Source organism: Macaca fascicularis, chromosome 1 (assembly GCF_037993035.2).
Source record: "Macaca fascicularis isolate 582-1 chromosome 1, T2T-MFA8v1.1".
Lineage (NCBI taxonomy): Eukaryota > Metazoa > Chordata > Mammalia > Primates > Cercopithecidae > Macaca > Macaca fascicularis.
In genome coordinates, this window is record NC_088375.1 from 141,869,859 (window position 1) to 141,890,441 (window position 20,583).

The 20,583-nt window shown below is 36.8% G+C and overlaps 1 protein-coding gene across 13 annotated transcripts in view; it reads left to right on the forward strand.

Annotated features, from left to right (window-relative positions):
* Positions 1–20,583, forward strand: part of EVI5 (ecotropic viral integration site 5) — a 271,149-nt gene that overhangs the window by 212,199 nt on the left and 38,367 nt on the right. For 12 of the 13 annotated variants that reach the window (XM_045367267.3, XM_045367270.3, XM_074001609.1 and 9 more), the window contains one exon: positions 9,382–9,477. The exons of the other annotated variant lie outside the window; for it this stretch is intronic. In XM_045367267.3, coding sequence (XP_045223202.1) covers positions 9,382–9,477 — 96 coding nt within the window. The remainder of the gene's footprint in view (positions 1–9,381; positions 9,478–20,583) is intronic. 13 annotated transcript variants of the gene reach the window in all.

Below are 20,583 nucleotides of genomic sequence, written 5' to 3' on the forward strand. Positions count from 1 at the left end.
ATGCACCACCACATTTAATTGTTCAACTTTTTAAGTGGTATGTTGTAGTGCAGCTGATACAGGTGAAGACACCTCTGAATAAAATGCCCACTTTCTACTTTGGCCATATACACACAGCACAAATACATGTTCACTTTTTGTCTTCCTGTGGATCGCAGCATTTATTGATTTTTCAACAAACAGAATATGTGACACATCCTGGGTACATTCCATCTCTTCTTCATCCTTTCTCTAATTATAGCTCTCCATGATTGCAGGGATAAAACAAGTGAATGTGTATGCCTGTGTCATTAACAAGCAATCCAGGTAATCGAACACCGGAATTACTGCTCTTAGTACAATATTCCTCTACACACTCTTATGTGTTATATTAGAAAACACAGCTTTTTTACTGTTACCTATATAATATATGGGTTAGAAAATCAGATTCATTATTTCCTTATTTATTGCCATTTCTCTTTACAGATACAGTGCTTTTGAGTGCTAAAATAATTACTTTGCTGGTCCCCAAATGTTTGGGTTTTCTTTGTTCCTTAGAATGATTATCTTAGTTTTCAGTGATGGGAATCATATGTGTGGAATTTTCTCCCATCCTAAACTTTTATTTAGTTCCTCATCATTTATTACTAAACTTTAAAATAATATTTTCTGCTCGAGAGCTGGGTTAACCAAGAAAGGGATTTGAGTTCAAAATTGAACCAACCTCTGTAGACAGCGAACTGACCAGCTAAAAACTAACATGGAAATAATGTGAAGTGAAACTGATAGTAGAATTGAAAGAAATTAATTTAAGGACCCTTGACAGTTTTCCTGTATTTTTGTTTTTAGATATATTCACTCTGAAAATGTGGAGACTATTTGTAAATAAGTGTGTGAGCCTTGGTCATGTACCACATTTACCATGGTGGGAGTAAAGGAAATATTTATCTCTTTGTCATATGTGAACCTATACTAAAAATCTGTAATGAGATTAAACTTATAAAATAATATTTGAGATCCTTAGGATAGGATAAAAGCATTTATTATTGGCATATACATAGAATTTTGAATTTGTTTTAAAAAACGGTTAATTTTCAAAGGTTGTTCAAACCAGTATACTTCAAATGTAGGTCACTGGCTGTGTCAGAATCACTCTTTGTGTAGCTTTCAAAATACACTGATTTTCAAGTCCTGTTCCTGGATACTTAGAATTAGGAGGTCGGGGTGAGTTTCCTTGATCTGTATGTTTATAAAACTCCTAAAGTGATACTTCTCTTATTATCTTTGGGGATCACTGTTTTAAATGTTTTCTAGGGTATATTCTTCATGTTACTATATTCATTTCCTTAGCCATTTAAAAAATATTTATTTGGTAGTATGTTTTTATTGCAGATAATAGAATATCCAGTTCAAAGTGGCTTAGATAATAAAAGGGATTTATTGGCTTATATAACTAAAAAGTCTAGAAGTAGAATATGCTTCAGGAAAAGTTTGATTTGGGCTACAACTTGCAACAAACCATGATTCTGAAGGCTCTACTGTTTTTGTCATTTCTGTCCTCAGGAGGTTTTCCTCATTGTATTAAAATGGCTAACAGAGGAGCTTTATATCCATATATCATAGTATCCAGAATAAGAAGCTGTACTGTATAATTACCAGCAAAAGTTATGAGTCACACTATTTGAACAACCCCTGAACTCATCGCTGTACAAAACAGATATGATTATCCTGTTTGGTGTAGACTTGACCAGTCAGATCCCACCCATAGAGTTAGGGTGGGATCATTCCAATCCTATCATCACTACGTAATGGGGAAGAACAAATAGATCTTGAAGTAACAGCCACAAAACCTAGTAAAATATTAAAGGGATAAACTAACTGAGCCTACTCTAAAGTAATCTTTAGGGGACTTATATCTTTTCATATATGTAAAAGAGGTGCAGGGTAGACCAGTGTTTACTTTTTAGCAGATGATAGGAGGAAAGAGGGGATGAATTGTTTTTTGTCGATAACTTTTCCTCCCAGTATTTCACTGTGAAAAATTTCAAACATAGAATTTGAAAGAGTCATACAGTGAACACCTATAAGCCCACTATCTCCACTCTATTAATATTTTGATATATTTGCTCTTTCTGTTGCTTTATCAGATATTCATCTTCCATTGTAGGGATCTTATTTTTTAATGCACTTCAAAGTTACATTGTTATACTTTACCCCTAAACACTTAAATATGCGTATCGTTAACTGAGTTATTGATGACCATTTAATTAAGAACCTCATACATACAAAGCTCTCTTGGCTTAAGACCTTAATATGAATCAAATTATTATGGACATTGTATTGGTAATCTCTAAAAGAATTATTCAAAGATAGAGCCAAGAGTGAAATATGCATTTACACCTTTTACACATGTTATGTTATGCCCTCTTTATAAAGTTTCATTTGTGGTATATGACAAAAGGTATGTATTTAAGGCCTCTTCAGTGAAAGTACAGAATACCAAAGTTGTTGATATGTTGGGCCTTTAAGTTTGTTACTTACCTAATTAATTTTTCTTAGGAAACCAGTTAACTGGCAATCTGTTGTTATCAGCTAGACCAAAAGAAAACCTCAAGAAAATGCAGGTTTCGGGTAAATTTATTAGTGTAGTTGACATTTTCCCACCTGCTTATCAGAAACAACCATGTGGACACTGTTTGAAAATAGAAAGCTATAAAAATACTTAGAAAAAAATCTTAAACATTAGATAATTGAATGAACTGTCCCAGAACTAAAATTAAATTTATATCCACTTAGAATATAGTAGTTCATTGCTATGTCTTTTGGTATTGTAAATATAGTTATCCTGTTTTAAGGAGGATCCTAAAAGGCTTTGAATTAACATGTTGAAATGAGAGCATAAAATGTAGAACATAAAAATCACAGACTTTTGATAAATGATTATTGATATATTTTAATTTATTAAATAGCATTTAGGACATCTCACTTTTTACTTCTGTTTTTACAATCTGCCTTAAGGCAGACTGTTGAATCAGAATATCCCATGCAGAGCTTTCTAACTGGTCTGTCACACTGGTGTGCCACTAATGTGTGACAAATATGCTGAGATAGTAATTTGCTTGTCCAGGGGTTACTGCCGTAGCCTGGAACTGCTTAATCACCCTTTCTCTTTCCTCAGTTTATCTAGTGTGCCTTAAAAGTTGTTTGTTTTCTGAGTGCGTGTGCATGTGTTTATGTATGTGTGCCTCACCGTGGAAACAATGACTTAATAGTCATCATAGTCCAACTTTTTGTTTGTTAAAGTTTTGCGGAAGAAACCCAACATTAAGCTTTATTAAATTTTATTTAAATCTAAATAAGACAACTATATAATTGGATTTAATAAAACAATATAGTTTTCCTTTTTGAAATTCCGTCTTTTTTCGACAGTGAATAGAAGTTCAAGAAAAACTTTTAAAGTTAAAAATATTCCATCTGTTTTATCGTAAAGTTTCTTAGCTTCCCTGTTTTATCCATCTTTTTTGTTGTAAAATTTCTTAGCTTCCCTGTTTTTCATCAAATGCTGTGTTTCCTCCAAAGAAATCAAAGTGCTATTACAAAGTTTTTAGCTAAAGCCTACTAAGACCTACCTTTGGAAAAAACATCTTCGGAGTCACTTGGTAGCTTTTTGTATAACGAATTTAATGATTCTTGTTTTACCAGAATTTTTTTTCATTGCAAGTTTCTCTGGAGGAAAGAATTGGTATTAATTATTGTTACTAGTCATTCTACTGCCTTTCAAACCTAAAGTCTTTCTGCATTCTTGAACTTCTCTCTTACAATGTTAGAGTTTACCTTGGCCTTTGTCATCTTCTTTGCCCTGAAAATGTTGTATTATCCCACGTATTATTGCTGTGAGATGTCCAAAATCCTCAAGAACTTTACCTTTATTAAGGACCAGATTCAAAGATACTTTTCTCTAATTTGGATTCCATATTGCAAGCATCTAACCTTTCTATCTCATCCAGATGGGTTTCTTCCTAGTAGTGGATTTCACTTTTCATCTAATCAACCAAGGGAGTGAGTATGACCTCATACCAAAATCAGCCCCCCCCGCCCCTGCTCCCACCAAAAAAAAAAAAACCACCACCACCACCACCAACAACAACAAAAAACACCTAAAAGGACAGCTGAGCATATGTATCCAAATGAGTGATTCTTACCAAATTAGTCCTCCTTGGAAGTGTATCAGTTTACTCAGATGCTTACTCAGACACTTCTCATGTCACATACGGGATTTGGAGAATACCTCCTATGAGAATAATGATTTTGTTTCTTTTATATGAATGAGCTATTCTTCCTCATGTGCCCCCCCCCCCAATTTCTGCATTCTTCCTTCCTGTTTCACTCACTCTCTTATTCTCTGTTTGATGTCATCCTTTTCCACTTTGAGGGTATACAGACAGAACTGAAAATGGAGTAAGTCCAGAGCCAAGGAGAATCTTAGGGTGAGATAGTTATGAAACAGGCTGAATTTTAATGGTGAGTTTATCTTTCTTATATTACTCTTTTGTTCTTATTCTGTGCCTTTGAAAAAAAATTTTTTTTTTTTTTTGAGATGGAGTCCCCCTCTGTTGCCAGGCTGGAGTGCAGTGGCACAATCTTAGCTCACTGCAACGTCCACCTCCGTGATTCAAGCGATTCTCCTGCCTCAGCCTCCTGAGTAGCTGGGATTACAGGCGCCTGCCACCACGCCTGGCTAATTTTTGTATTTTTAGTAGAGACAGGGTTTCACCAAGTTGGCCAGGATGGTCTCGATCTCATGACCCCATGATCCGCCCACCTTGGCCTCCCAAAGTGCTGGGATTACAGGCATGGACCACTGTGCTTGGCCTAAAATATTTCATTTTAAAAATGGTGATTAAAAATAAGAGGCAGGCATAAGCACATGTAAATGGTATTGGACAGCGTGTGTGTTTAATATGAGTCTTTAGCTTAGGGCCATTAATGCAAGTAGCTGTAGCATTTCATCTTCAATTCTTTATATATTGTAGTTCCCATTTAAATTATCAGAGGCTAAAAACATTAAGGTAAATACATAGACTTTTGTAACAAATCCAAGAAAGCAAATTTGCTTGATTCTTTGCATAAATCTCTATCTGCCTAATTGTTTCTCATGTTCAGAATGCTATAAATTAAGGTGAAAAATGTATTGACCATCTCTATGACTCTTAGGCAGCCAATTCACTCAGACTTTCATTTACGTTTCCTCATCTATGAAGTAGGAATAATAATATTCCATGTCACACAGGATCATTGTGATGATTACACATAAGCAGCTTAGAAAACTCCTGGCACATTATAAGTGCCAGTATTTCTCCACCAGAGCTCCACAAGAGAATTAAACTCTACAGAAAAGGGTTTGAGTAAACTACATTGACCCCTGAACAACATGGGGATTAAGGGTGCTGATCCCTGCCAGTGGAAAAGCTATGTATAACTTTTGACTGCCCCAAAACTTAACTTCTAAGAGCTTACTTTTGACTAGAAGCCTTATTGATAACATAAACAGTTGATGAACACATTTTGTATGTTACACGCATTGTAGACTGTATTCTTAAAATAAGCTAGAAAAAAGAAAATGTTATTAAGAAAATCATAAGGAAGAGAAAATATTATTCATTAAATGGAAGTGGATCATTGCGACAGTCTTCATTCTTATCTTCACATTGATTAGGCGGAGGAGGAGGAGGAGGAAGAGAAGGGGTTGTCTTGCTGTCTCAGGGTGACAGAGGCAGACGAAAGTCCACATATTTGTGAACCTGCATAGTTCAAAGCCATGTTACGGGTCAACTGTGTTTTCTCAGTTCTTCCAAGGATAGTACGTGGTGCTACTCTAGATGCACAGGCATTAAATCATACACATACAATGATGCTTTAGACATTAGGGCTTAATCCTTTGGGAATCTCAAATGAGAAGGGCTTATAAGTGTTATAACTGTTTAATATATAATAGCTATTATTTTGATTGCAAGTGGCAAAAATCTAATTTTTTTTCTTTTAAGACAAGTTTTCACTCTGTCTCCCAGGCTGGAGTGCAGTGATATGAACACAACTCACTGCAGCCTCAACCTTACAGACTCAAGCAATCCTCCCGCCTTACTCTTCCTGGTAGCTGGGACCACAGGTGCCCATCACCATGCCCAGCTAATTTTTTTAAATGTTTTTGTAGAGACTGGGTCTTGCCATGTTGCCCAGGCTGATTTTGAACTCCTGGGCTCAAGCAGTCCTCCCACCTTGGCCTCTGAAAGTGCTAGGAATACAGTCATAAGCCACCACACCCAGCCAGAAATTTATATTTAAACTGGTTTAAATAATAGAGGGACTTTATTGTTCCATGTAAATGAGAAAACAGAGAAGGCCTCAGAGATGATTAGATTAGGACTCTGACTTAGTATATCTGCTATTCTGTTAGTTCAGCCTTTTCTCTGGCAGTTGGGTTAAACTAGTATTTCTAACCAAATTTTCAAAAGAAGAATATATATTTTTCCTAAATATGGGCTTATGGCTAAAAAGCATAAGGTGTATTTTGTATATATTTTAGAAGTATATTTGGAATATAGTAATTGTTAAATAAGACAGTTTTGGCTTAGATAACTGTATCTGATATTAGTATGTGTCAATATGCAGTTATGCATTGCTTCACAACTAGAATATGTTCTGAGAAATTCATCCTTAGGCAATGTCATCAGTGTGTGAATCATAGAGTGTACTTACACAAACCCAGATGGTATAGCCTACTACTCACCTAAGCTATATGGTATAGCCTGTTTCTCCTAGACTGCAAACTTATACAGCATGTTACTCAACTGAATACTGTAGGCAGTTGTAAGACAAAGGTCAGGAGTTGTGTATCTAAACATAGAGATACAGTAAAAATATGATATAAAAGATTTAAAATGGTACGCCTGTATAGAGCATGGTACCGTGAATGGAGCTTGCAGGACTGAAAGTTGCTTTGGGTGAGTCAGTGAGTGAATGTGAAGGCCTATGACATTACTGCACACTACTGTAGACTTTATAAACACAGTACAGTTAATCTATACTATAAATTTATTTTCTTAATTTTTCTTCCTTCAATAATAAATTAGCTTAGTGTAACTTTTTCACTTTATAAACTTAATTTCTTTTAACTTTTTGACTCTTTTAATAATACTTAGTTTAAATATATTATACAGCTGTACAAAAATATCTTCTTTCTTTATATCTTTATTCTATAAGCTGTTTTTTTTAACTCTTTAAACTTTTTTATTAAAAACTTAGGCACGTGGCTGGGTGCGGTGGCTCACGTCTGTAATCCCAGCACTTTGGGAGGCCAAGACAGGTGGATCCCTTGAGGCCAGGAGTTTGAGACCAGACTGGCCAATGTGGTGAAACCCTGTCTCTACTAAAAATACAAAAATTAGCTAGGCGTAGTGGCGTGCGTCTGTAGTCCCAGCTACTCAGGAGGCTGAGGCATGAGAATCACTTGAACTTGGGAGGTAGAGGTTGCAGTGAGCCGAGATTGTGCCATTGCACTCCAGCCTGGACAGAAGGGGACTCTGTCTCACAAAAAACAACAGCAACAACAAAAACAGGCACAAACACACCATTCTATACTTACGTAGGGTCAGGATCATCAGTATCACTGTCTCCTACCTCTACATCTTGTCCTACTGGAATATCTTCAGGGGCAATAATATTACACATGGAGCTGTCATCTCCTAAGAGAACAATGCTTTCTTCTGGAATATCTCTTGTAGGACCAGGCTGAGGCTTACAGTTAATTTTTCTTGTATAAGTAAAAAGAGTACACTAAAATAATAATAAAAAGTATAGTACGTTAAATACATAAATCTGTAACATAGTCATTTATTATTATCAATTATCCACTGTGCGTAATTGTATATGCTATACTTTTATACAACTGGCCGCACAGTAGATTTATTTACACCAGCACCACCACAAACACATGAGTAATGTGTTTTACTATGACATTGTACAACTACAATGTCAGTAGGCATTACGAATTTCTTATTATAATCTTATGGGACTGTCATCATGTATTCATTCCGTCATTGACCAAAACATCATTATGTGGAACATGACTGCATAAGAAAAAAATGTTAAGCCTATAGAAGCTGTAGTTGCGCTTTTATATGTATGCCAATATTAATTACACTAAACCACTTCAGCAGGCCATATTCTAGTTAAAGGTTTTTAAGACAGATTGCCAAAAGAAAGAGAACAAAGCAAAACAAACAAAAAACAGGGAGTTTGCAGGAATAAGTTGATGAAAGGAGTTGAAGAACAAACTAAGGGTAGTTAGGGAGGCAGAGGTTGCAGTGAGCCAAAATCGCGCCATTGCACTCCAGTCTGGGTGACAGCAAGACTCCATCTCAAAAAAACAAAAACAAAACAACTCTTTATCTGAAAAATAATTTGTATGTTTTCAGGTGGTATAAGAAAAAGTGCCTCTCTTTACCTATCTGTATTCCTAGAAAATAGTCCCAATGCTCACCTGAAACAAACTCTTAGGATCAGAAGCAGCTTTTAATCAGCTGTATCTAGGACTTCCAGTCCACATCAAGAGCTAATTAAACAGAGGAGACTCAGAGCTGTCCTCTCCTTTCTAGAGTGATTTGGACAACTTTTTCTTTTTTTCCCCCCTTTTCTGTTCCCCGAGCAAAAGCAGATTCCCAAGAATGAAAGAATATGGGAAGCTTGCCATCTTCTTGACTAAGTATTGAATCCCTTACAGTATGAGTAGAGAATCGTCTGCCCTCAAAATAACTAGATAAATTACTTTGAAATTCTAGGGTGATTTTTTCATCAGTAGACCCATTCAATTACTGATTTCTGAGACTCCTTCAAAAGATATATTTTATAAATTATATTTATTGTAAACAACCTTTATTAAGCATTTTTAAAGAAATAATTTAAATTATTTAAATTAAATAATTAAGGTCAGGAGGTCAGAAGTTTGAGACCAGCCTGACCAACATGGAGAAACCCTGTCTCTACTAAAAATACAAAATTAGCCAGGTGTGGTGGCACATGCCTGTTAATCCCAGCTACTTGGGAGGCTGAGGCAGGAGAATCGCTTGAACCCGGGAAGCAGAGCTTGCGGTGAGCCGAGATGGCACCGTTGTACTCCATCCAGCCTTGGCAACAAGAGCGAAACTCTGTCTCTAAATAAATAAATAAATAAATAACAACATAGTTCACTATGACTTGTCTGTCAGAGGTAGTTTGAGAATGGATTTGTTCAGAATTCAGGTAATTAAAGGGTATGTGCCTATGCTTTTCCTATACCTTGAAATATTTGAGTACATGCTGTGAAAAATTGCCTCGTTTTTGCTTTGTTGTTTTGCCACAAAACAGAAAGAAGAAGGAAAGCTTCAAGGACAGCTTAACAAGTCTGATTCTAACCAGTATATTAGGGAACTGAAAGATCAGATAGCAGAGCTGAATCATGAGGTAAGTGATAAATTTTGATCTTCACATATTTCTTTCTTCCTTCCTCTGTATTGTAACAACACTTTATTACTGGTTATAAGACTGACACTTGTGTGCTGAATATCTTCTGTGAATTATTGGTTATAATTAATAACATTTTTGAAAATTGTCTTTTTAGCAAGCATCTTCTGTTCTAATATGGGGGATTTATTTCCCCTTAACCTCATTAGCATGACTTAGAATGATCAATTAATATTTTCATGGCAAATATTTTATTTTTTTATTGTGGTGTAAAACCTCTTGATGGTTTGCATAGATGTCAAAGTTACTTCAACTAAACTACAATTGTGCTTATACCTATAGAATAGATTTGTGGTATTTACCGTTGCATGCAGAGGGAAGTCTTTTTACTCTTGTCTTCTTTTCCCCCTCATGGTGGTATTACTGAGATTGCAAAAAAGGATACTTGCCTAATATCAGTTAACAGATTTCTTAGTATCTGAATGCTTTTTAAACTGGCACTACCTTGAATCTGTGAGATTCAACTCACAAAACTTTTGGTTTTACTAAGTACTATACTGAGTAATTTAAAGTATTTAAACTAATATGTTTTGATTAGAGAGAGATGTTAATGTGGCTCGAGGTCAATTTTCTTGTCCTTTATTGTTTTCTATTTTAATGATAGTATTTGGCTAAACACTAATGGAATACCATATTTCTTGTTTTGAATTATTTATAAAATAATGTATATTCACAGTAATGAGATTTGAGAAGGTAGTATAACTTTCATTTGATTAAAAAGAAGAAAGAGAAAGAAAAAAAAAAAAAAAAGAAAACTCATTTTGACCACTAAGTGAATTTAAACCTCAAAGGAAAAAGTTTAGACATTACCCTTTCCTGGTATTACACCCTTCAGTTAAAGTCTGTGTGTTTTGGGTAATACCTCCTGGGGTAGTCAGTCTAAGAGTCAGTTCTAAATGAAGAAGAAATAAAACATAAACAGAACAGTAAATCTTAGATGTGGCTCAGTTTTATTTGTTTTGAAATTTGGGAAATCAGTCCTGTAAATATTAACTTTCAGCCATGATAATGTTTGAGGGATTCAGGATCTTACATATAATCTTTACCTATTTGTGTGTATTTATTATCATATTTTTAAATCTATAGTCATAGCATGAAAGAACAAGTTACAAATAAGTGTGTTCTAGAAATCTTTATTCTTTTGAGAACCCTAGGAATTACTTATGTTCAAAAGGTGTTCTTAAAGGAAATTGTGATTAAAATAAAGCAACCTGCCATTTAAAATTTTGATGTCTCATGATAAGGAAGCTTTAATGTTGCTGAAACTTACATATAGATTGACTTTATTTCTAAAACTAATGTAAAAATCAGTCAACAAACATTAATTTTCCCTGTCATATGCTTTGACTAAAAATCATGATATTCTGGCTGGGTGTGGTGGCTCATGCTTGTAATCCCAGCACTTTGGGAGGCTGAAGCAAGTGGATCACTTGCGGTCAGGAGTTTGAGACCAGCCCATCCAACATGGTGAAACCCCATCTCTACTAAAAATACAAAAATCAGCCAGGCATGGTGATGTGTGCCTGTAACCCCAGCTACTGGGGAGGCTGAGGCAGAAGAATCGCTTGAACCTATGAGGTGGAGGTTGGAGTGAGCTGAGATCATGCCACTGCACTCCAGGCAACAGAGTGAGACTCCGATCGATCGATAGATAGATAGATAGATAGATTAGATAGATAGATAGATAGATAGATAGATAGATAGATAGATAGATAGATAGATAGGATGGATTGGAAAGATGGACTGATGGATGGATGGATGGATGGATGGATAGATAGATAGATAGATAGATAGATAGATAGATAGATAGATAAATAGATAGATAGATAGATAGTCTCATCAGGACTGCCAGAAAATAACTCACGTGAAGTTTAACTTTGATGTCAGTTTTTTACGTGTAGCCTAAGAAAGCAGTCTTACCTTATCCAAACATGAAAAGAAAATTAATCAACAGGTTAGAATTTTCTACTATGAAAATTGAAAGCTAGATTGTGCAGATTTAAAGAGTAGAAATCAAACAAACTGCATCTTTTTTTAAAAAAAGAAAAAAACCTTTAAAGCATTTTTATTTATTAATACGCTTCCTTGTTGCAGATAGAATTAAGGAAATTTGCAACCGCTACAAAGTAATAAACTACAATTTTGGGAGCAAAAGGAAAGAAAAAAAACTGTAGAAATATAATATGGAAGCATGAATAAGACCATTATAAAAATGCTTACCATAAAAATATATCTTTCCTATAAGTGGGCCTCAGATTTGGCTCTAAGGTTTTGCAGCCAACACAAAACCTGGTCACTTAAACATTTCAGAGTGTCTATATTATGACAACAGACCAATTAGCTAGAAGAGCCACATCTATTCCTGATACTAAGATTAAATAACAAGTTCTCCATTGCTTCCTCACAAAGGAGACCTAGTGTGAGTTCCCTGGTTATTATACTTAACATTTGAATGGCTTCATAATCATAAAAGTTAAATAAAGAACAGAAGCTTAAAAAAAAAAAAAAAATTTTTGTAGGCTGGGTGCAATGGCTTATGCCTGCAATCCCAGTACTTTGGGAGACCGAGGTTGGAGGGTCATTTAAGCCCAGGAGTTCAAGACCAGCCCGAGCAGTATAGGGAGACCCTGACTCTATTACAAAAAAAAAAAAAGCCAGGCCTGGCGGCATGCACCTGTAGCCCCAGCTACTCCAATGGCCGAGGCGGGAGGATCAGTTGAACCCAGGAGGTCAAGGCTGCAGTGAACCATGATCACACCACTGCAGTCCAGCCTGGGTGTCAAAGTGAGACCCTGTCTCAAAAAAAAAGGTTTTGTATAGCAGCATAACATGCAGAGACATGTCCAAGTCAAAAGTTTCCAGCTCAGTAAATTATCACAAAATGATCACACTCATGTAGATATCACCCAGGCCCAAGAAATAGACCCCAGAGCCCTGTTCATACTCTTTTAACCCATACTGCCTCCCTTCTACTCAAAGGTAACCATGATCTCAGACTTCTAATACAGTAGTTTAACTTTCTGAACTTTATATAAATGGCTTCTTGCAGTGTGTATTCTTTTGTGTCTTGCTTCTTTTGCTCAACACTGTGAGATTTTACTTTGTCATTTTAAAATGTAGCTGTAGGTTGTTCATTTTCATCACTGTGTAATTTTCCTTTGTATAAATATACCATGATTTATTTATCTATTATGTTGGTGAACATTGGGATTATTTCCAGTTGGTCTGTTAAGAACATTGCTTTAAGTGATTTATGCCAGTTTATACTGTCTATAAGCAGTGAAGAAAGTTCTTGCTGTTCTACATCTTCAACATGTGGAATTGTCAGTCAGTCTTATTTTAGCCATTCTGTGACTATGAAGAGATTTCTCATTATGGTTTTAATGTGCATTTCCCTGATTATTAATGAGATTGAGTACTTTTCCCCCAGTATATAGAACAACGTTGGCATGTACTGGGTACTTTGTGAAAATGTTTCTAATGAAAAAATGATGTTTGTGAAAGGTTTTGCAGATGAGATCACATATAAGTTGCATGGGAATGCCAAGAAGCTGCTTTTTTTCTTTGGATGGAGTCTTGCTCTGTCTCCCAGGCTGGAGTGCAGTGGCATGATCTTGGCTTACTGCAACCTCTGCCTCCTGGGTTCAAGCAGTTCTCCTGCCTCAGCCTCCTGAGTAGCTAGGGTTACAGGCACACACCACGATGCCTGGCTAATTTTTGTATTTTTTTAGTAGAGTTGGAGTTTCACCATGTTGACCAGGCTGGTCTCGAACTCCTGACCTTGTGATCCGCCTGCCTTGGCCTCCCAGAGTGCTGGGATTACAGGCGTGAGCCACCATGCCCATCCAGAAGCCTCTTAATATGTGAAAATTAGTGGAAAGAACATTCCAGACAGAAGAAACAACTAGCCCAAAGACCTTAGAAGAAAATGAAATGGTCATTTTGAGAAACAATACTAGTGTGGCTGGAATATAGTGAAGGGTAGAAAAACGGTATAAGATAAAATTAGAGAGGCAGGTGAGGTCAGATTATTTACGATTGGTCCTCTGTATCCATGGGTTTGCATCAGTGGATTCAACCAACCTTGGATCAAAAACATTGTTTAAAGACTATTGCATCTGTAGCTGTACTGAACAGCTGCAAATTGTTTTCCTTATTATTATTCCCTAAACAATACAGTATAACAGTTTATATTGCGTTAACATAGTATTAGGTATTATAAGTAAGCTAGAGATGATTTGAAGTATACAGGAAGTCAGGCATAGATTATATGCAAATATGCCATTTTATATCAGGGACTTGAGCGTCCATGGATTTTAGTATCCTTGGGACATCCTGGACCCAATCTCCCACAGGTACCGAGGGACAGCTGTGTAGTGCTTTGTAAACCAGGGTGTATAGTGGAAAGCTTTTGAATGTTTGTTGTTAGGGATTTTTTTGGTTAGGGTTGTTTAGGTTTTTTAGGTTTTTTTGTTTTGTTTTGTTTTGTTTTTGTTTTTGTTTTAGAAATGGGGGTCTCACTATATTGCTCAGGCTGGCCTCTAACTCCTGGGCTCAAGTGATCCTTCCACCTTAACTTACTGAGTAGCTGGGACTACAGGGCTGTGCCACCATGCCTGCCGTCTTTGGATGGTTTCATACAGAAAATTTTATAATTTCATTTGCTCTGCCTACTGTACAGTGAACTGATTGTAGAAGAGAAAGAGTGAGAAGAGGGAAATTCATGAGGAGTCTGTTACAATGGTCCAGATAAGATCAAACATGGCTTAGAAGGATGGAAGAAGTGGAAATGTAATATGGCTGTGTTAGAAGTATGTTTATCTCATAAGGAAAAATATTCATTGGTTCCAGAGAGTTTTGGCTTGAGTAATTGAGTGAATGGTTGGTTGGTGCCATTGACCAACATAGAGAAAGGTAAACAAGAGCTCTATTTTTATTCTAAGGTTTGTAGTAAGGTTGAGATTCCTATTAAATATTCAAATGAAGGTATCAGATAGGCAGTGGCTATGTGAGTGTGAAATTCTGAAGAGAGGTCAGGGCTAAAAATAGGTGTAGCCCTCACTGGCATGTAAATGGCATTCATATATAAAGAGAAGGGTGTCCAGGAGCAAGTTCTGAAGTTCTCCCAACCTTTAAGGTCAAGAGAGCCGGGAGAGGACCAAAACCACCAGGGAGATAGGCGGGAGAGTGTGAAGACACAGGAGTCCCTGAAGGAGGAAGGGATCATTTCAGTGTAGTTATTTAGATTTTAAACTTCCCAGATCCTTTTGAAGAATAAACTTATTAAGACAGATTTCTTGGCCGGGCATGGAGGCTCACGCTTATAATCCCAGCACTTTGGGAGGCCGAAGCAGGTGGATCACTTGAGGACAGGAGTTTGAGACTAACCTGGCCAACATGGAGAAACCCTGTCTCTACAAAAAAAAAAAAGCAAAAATTAGCTAGGTGTGGTGGTGTGCGCCTGTAGTCCCAGCTACTTGGGAAGCTGAGGTAGGAGAATTGCTTGAGCCTGGGAACCAGAGGTTGCAGTGAGCAGAGATCACACCACTGTACTTCAGCCTGGGCGACACAGTGAGACCCTGTGTCAAGGAAAAAAAAAAAAAAAAAGATTTCTTCGGAATTTTTTATGATTTGTCAAAGAACAATGGATGTTTTAAGAAAGAACTTGAAAGGATAAATGTTCTATCACTAAATACTACTGAAACACCCTTCCTGAAGAAATTAGAGAAACAGCCCGGCATGGTGGCTCATGCCTGTTATTCCAGCACTCTGAGAGGCTGAGGCAGGCAGATCATCTAAGGTCAGGAGTTTGAGACCAGTCTGGCCAACATGGCTAAACCCCGTCTCTACTAAAAATAAATAAATAAATAATACAAAAATTAGCAGGACATGGTGGTGCGTGCCTGTAACCCCAGCTACTCAGGAAGCTGAAGCACGAGAATGGCTTAAACCTGGGAGACAGAGGTTGCAGTGAGCCAAGATCTCACCACTGCACTCCCGCCTGGGCCACAGAGACTCTGTCTCAAAAAAAACAAAACAAAAAACCAGAAAAAGAAAAAAAGAGAAATGTAAGCTATTTCAAGACAAAGCTGGGGGAAAAAAAAGAACTATTTTGGTATGCTGTAAACAACATACAACTCAGGTAGATAAAACCTACTTACTTTCTAGGAATAATCATTATATTGGTTTCTACTGGTCTTCTGTAATCCTGTCTTTTTTGTTGGGAAAGGCAGTTTTTCTAAGTTAAATTACATGTCACAGGAATCTTTTTGTAAGTAGGTGATTAGGAATTTGAGTAAATAAAAAGAAATCTAAATAAAGCCCTTACTGAAGTTTGACTTAGAAAATGTTTATATAAACAGGAATGGTAGTGTGGGCCTTGTAGTTCTAGTTACTTGGGAGACTGAGGCAGGAGGATTGCTCTGAACCCAGGAGTTTGAGGTTGCAGTGAGCTAAGATCATGCCACTGCACTCCAGCCTGGGTAGCAGTGAGACCCTAACTCTAGAAAAAAATAAAAATGTAAGAAAAAAATTATGTGAATATTCCTTAAGTTTTAAAATTCTGATATCTGTTTATATAAACCTGAGCTATGGATTTAATTAAATATATATCAAAAAGTATTTTAATGTCCTAGACATTCTTAATATAGTTTTTAATACGTATACTCATTTTGTTATTAAACTAGAATTTTTGAAATAAGGAATTTTAACAATCAGATTGACAATACAGTAAGTCCTCAACATTGTCAATAGGTTCTTGGAAACTGAGACTTCAAAGTGAAAGACATATAACATGTCCATGAATAATGTCGTTTTGTTTATAATGATGAGGGGAAAAAATTGGTTTCTGTGTATGTCCTCTCACTTAAAATGACAGTTTCCAAGAACCTGTGGAAAACTTTTAAGTGAGAACTTACTATATGCCCTTTTGTATTTCTTTGGATTTTTTTTTTTTCTTACGCTTGTATTTTTCTACTTAAAGCAGTGGCTCACGCCTGTAATCCCAACACTTTGAGAGGCCGAAGTGGGTGAATCACAAGGTCAGGAGTTCAAGACCATCCTGGCCAACATGGTGAAACCCCGTCTCTACTAAAAATACAAAAATTAGCCAGGCGTGGTGGTGCGCACCTATAATCTCAGCTACTGGGGAGGCTGAGGCAGGAGAATCACTTGAAGCCAGGAGGTGGAGGTTGCAGTGAGCCAAGATAGTACCACTGCACTCCAGGCTGGGTGACAGAGCAAGACTTCATCTCAAAAAAAAAAAAAAAAATAGTAGTTAATAAGACCTTTTTAAGGCTCATTCAGCACTGCTCTTCATCTAGAGATTAAAACTAAAATACTAAAGGTAGAAAAGAACTTAGTCATCTGGTTCTATAGTTGTTGGCAGCTATTTTTTTTTTCTTTATTTCATACTGAATGATACTGTTTTTTGGTTTATTTAACTTCATGCTTATTCTTTTTTTTTTTTTTTTTTTTTTTGAGACAAGAATTTCGCTCTGTCACCTAGGCTGGAATGCAGTGGCACGATCTCAACTCACTGCAACCTCTGCCTCCTGGGTTCAAGCGATTCTCCTGCCTCAGCCTCCTAAGTAGCTGGGACTACAGGCACATGCCGCCACACCTGGTTAATTTTTTGTATTTTATCAGACACAGGGTTTCACCGTGTTGCCTAGGCTGTTCTTGAACTCCTGAGCTCAGACAGTCTGTGCGCCTCGGCCTCCCAAAGTGCTTATTCTTATTTCTGTTTCTACCAGTCTTTATTTCCCTTTAGGTACTACAAAGCTCCAAGTATGTTACCTAGTTTACAGAGTGATACTCAAGAACAGAATTGACATTCTTACCATAAAACTCCATTGGTAACAGTAGTCTACTTATAGAAACAGAAATAAGAATTAAAAACAGTGCTATCTATTTGTACTGATGAGTGAATTTTAACTTATAAGAAAATGTTAACGTTTAAGAAAAACTTCAGTGTATGGAGTTACAAGCTATCCTGCATGTTTTTATAATAGAAAGTATTAGTTTTCCCAGTGTAGCAGCTTCTTAATAAAAGAAATTATTCCCTTAAATTTGTTCTTTCTCTAAATAGAGCAGTGTAAAGTAGCATGCGGAAGTTTCAGGATCTCATACAACCAAGTAAATAGGTTTTTTATCCCCCTACCCAGAACATCCCATGTAGATGATGAAAGATTATATTTGCCATTCTGTGAAAATTGCTTTAAGCCCGTTAAATACATACACTGCTTTTTAATCTTACAGCCTCCATTTATATTTTTAAAACCCATTATTTTCTTTCTTTATTTTTTCTGGAGACAGGGTCTTGCTCTGTGGCCCAGCTGGAGTGCAATGGTGCCATCACCGCTCACTGCAACCTCAACCTGCTGGGCTCAAGTGATCCTCCCACCTCAGCCTCCTGAGTAGCTGGGACTACAGGTGTGCAAGACTGCACCTGATTTTTTGTTTGTTTGTTTGTTTTTAAGAGAGAGGGTCTCACTGTGTTGTCCAGGCTGGTCGGGAACTCCTGGGCTCAAGGGATCTCCCTGTCTCAGCCTCTGAAAATGCTGGGATTACAGGCATCAACTACTGTGCCCAGCAAAAACTGATTCTTAATGACTTCTTTGAATGAGTAGCTATTACTCCTTTTCCTCTTATATGTTCTGTTTTATCTCGGATAAGCAGTTTATCTTATTTGAAGTCCATTTTAGAAATTATTATGCAGATTTTTATATTTGGAACAATATCACTATGTAAAATACTTAAAGCTGAGATTTAAGAATCATATTTTTTTAAACCAGAAATGTTCTTAAAATTTATCTTGTTTTTCATTTGATAAATGAGGAAGCTGAGGCCCTAAGAGTTAAGGGACTTACCCAAAGTTACAAAGCTAGTTCATAGCTGAGATGGAACTCATCATGCCTGGGCATTGTGGCTTCTGATCTACTGCATCCCACTGCCCTACCATGATCCTGCTGGCCCACTTAATGGTGACATATTAAACATAGTTAGAGTTCTATAAGCATTTGTTTAATTTAATTAAATTGAAGTGCTTCTCTCAGATGAGAACCTAACATCTAGTTAGTAAAAATCTGCTCGTAGCTCATATTCTTTATTTTTCTTTCTGCAGCAACTTCTATTCCTTGTGAGACTGCAGAATTTGTCCAACTTGACTTTCAGATTCTGCTTCAGTTTCCATTTGGTGCTACTAGCATTGTAGCTTTTAAATATTTGATGACTTTCTGAAAACAGGCAACTGAGATTTCCTAGCCATATTTGATGTTTTGAGAAACACAGAACTTGATTTAAAAAAGTCAATCCAATTCATATATACCTCTTATTTAGGAAATACAAGCTTATTCAAAGACATAAATTACCTTTGCTGTTAAATGCATTCTGTTTGAAGAGTTTGAAGTTTAACTGGTGGCAAGATATTTCCAGATTAATTTTTTTTAAACTCCAAGGCAATACGTTTTTCCATGTATTTCTTGCCATTTAAAATAATGTATAATATACTGTAGTCTGGGAAAAACTGTAATAATCCCATACAGGGTCAGGGCACGGTGGCTCACATCTGTGATTCTGGCACTATGTGAGACCGAGGTTGGCTGATTGCATGAGCCCAGGAGTTTAAGACCAACCTGGGCAATATGGCAAAACCCTCTACCAAAAAATACAAAAATTGGCAGTTCACGGTGGCTCGTGCCTGTAATCCCAGCACTTTGAGAGGCCGAGGCAGAGGGATCATGAGATCAGGAGTTCAAGAACAGCCTGACCAACATGGTGAAACCCCGTCTCTACTAAAAATACAAAAATTAGCCAGGCGTGGTGGTGTACACCTGTAATCCCAGCTGCTGGGGAGGCTGAGGCAGGAGAATCGCTTGAACACAGGAGGCGGAGGCTGCAGTGAGCCGAGATCATGCCACTGCCCTCCAGCCTGGGTGACACAGTGAGACTCTATCTCAAAAAAAAAAAAAAAAAAAAAAAGCCAGGTGTGGTGGCGTGCCCCTGTAGTTCCAGCTACTTGGGAGGCTGAGGTGGGAAGATCTCTTGAGCCTGGGAGGGAGAGGTTGCAGTGAGCTGAGACTGTACCACTGCATTCCAGCCTGGGTGACAGAGTGAAACCCTGTCTCAAAATAAATAAATAAATAATCCCACACAGGATACCTTACTTTATTCAAGACTTTTAGACCACTTTTCAGTTTTATGGTGTATTCATAGAATATAATTGGTGTTCTACCCATTATATGCATCTGTGTATCTAATTCCTGCTATGGGTAAAAAAAGAAAATTTTTTTTATACTGTTAATGAAAACATGTGCCTCTAATGATAGTAATTTCATTAAGAAACTGGAGTTAATTAATGAAAACATGAACACAGAGATCTAGTAGGAGAGGGGTAAGAGGCTAGATAAGGAAATCACCTAGAAAATAAAAAAATCACAATTAAAAGTCAGGTGAGGAAAAATATTAGAACTTTTAAAATGTAAGAAACCAAGTAAGGAGGCATCTTAGGAATATTAACTAAGGTAGGATATGCCTCCAGAGGGTTTGTTAAGAGAGTTCTAAGAAAAAATTCGAGTGAGCAGCCAACATAAAGAATACAGACTCAATGTAAAACAAGGGATTTGAATCTGGTACTCAGAGGACCAAATAAATATCTTCAGGGGATATATCACACTGGTCAAGAAACAGAACCAGGTGGAATTGTAAAATCAGTCTTGAATATTAAGCTGCATTAGATGGAATTTTTTCTAAAATTGTCCTAGATACAATGAGAAGAGTAGCCCTACTCTCAAGGAACTTTTAGTTTGGTGGGGAAAAGCGGAAAAGTTAATTTGATAAAGACTATATGATTGGCACTGATAGAGAATACTTAATGGTTCAGAAATGTGAGACAACACAGCACTTAATTTCATTTGTTCTAATTAATGGTCGTTATATCCTCTCTGACGTTTAGAGTCAAGCTGAATTGTGAATTTCTTGACAGCAAAGATTATCTTATTCAGCCTTATATTTCTTAGGATCTTTTGAAAGTCCTGGCATGGTAGT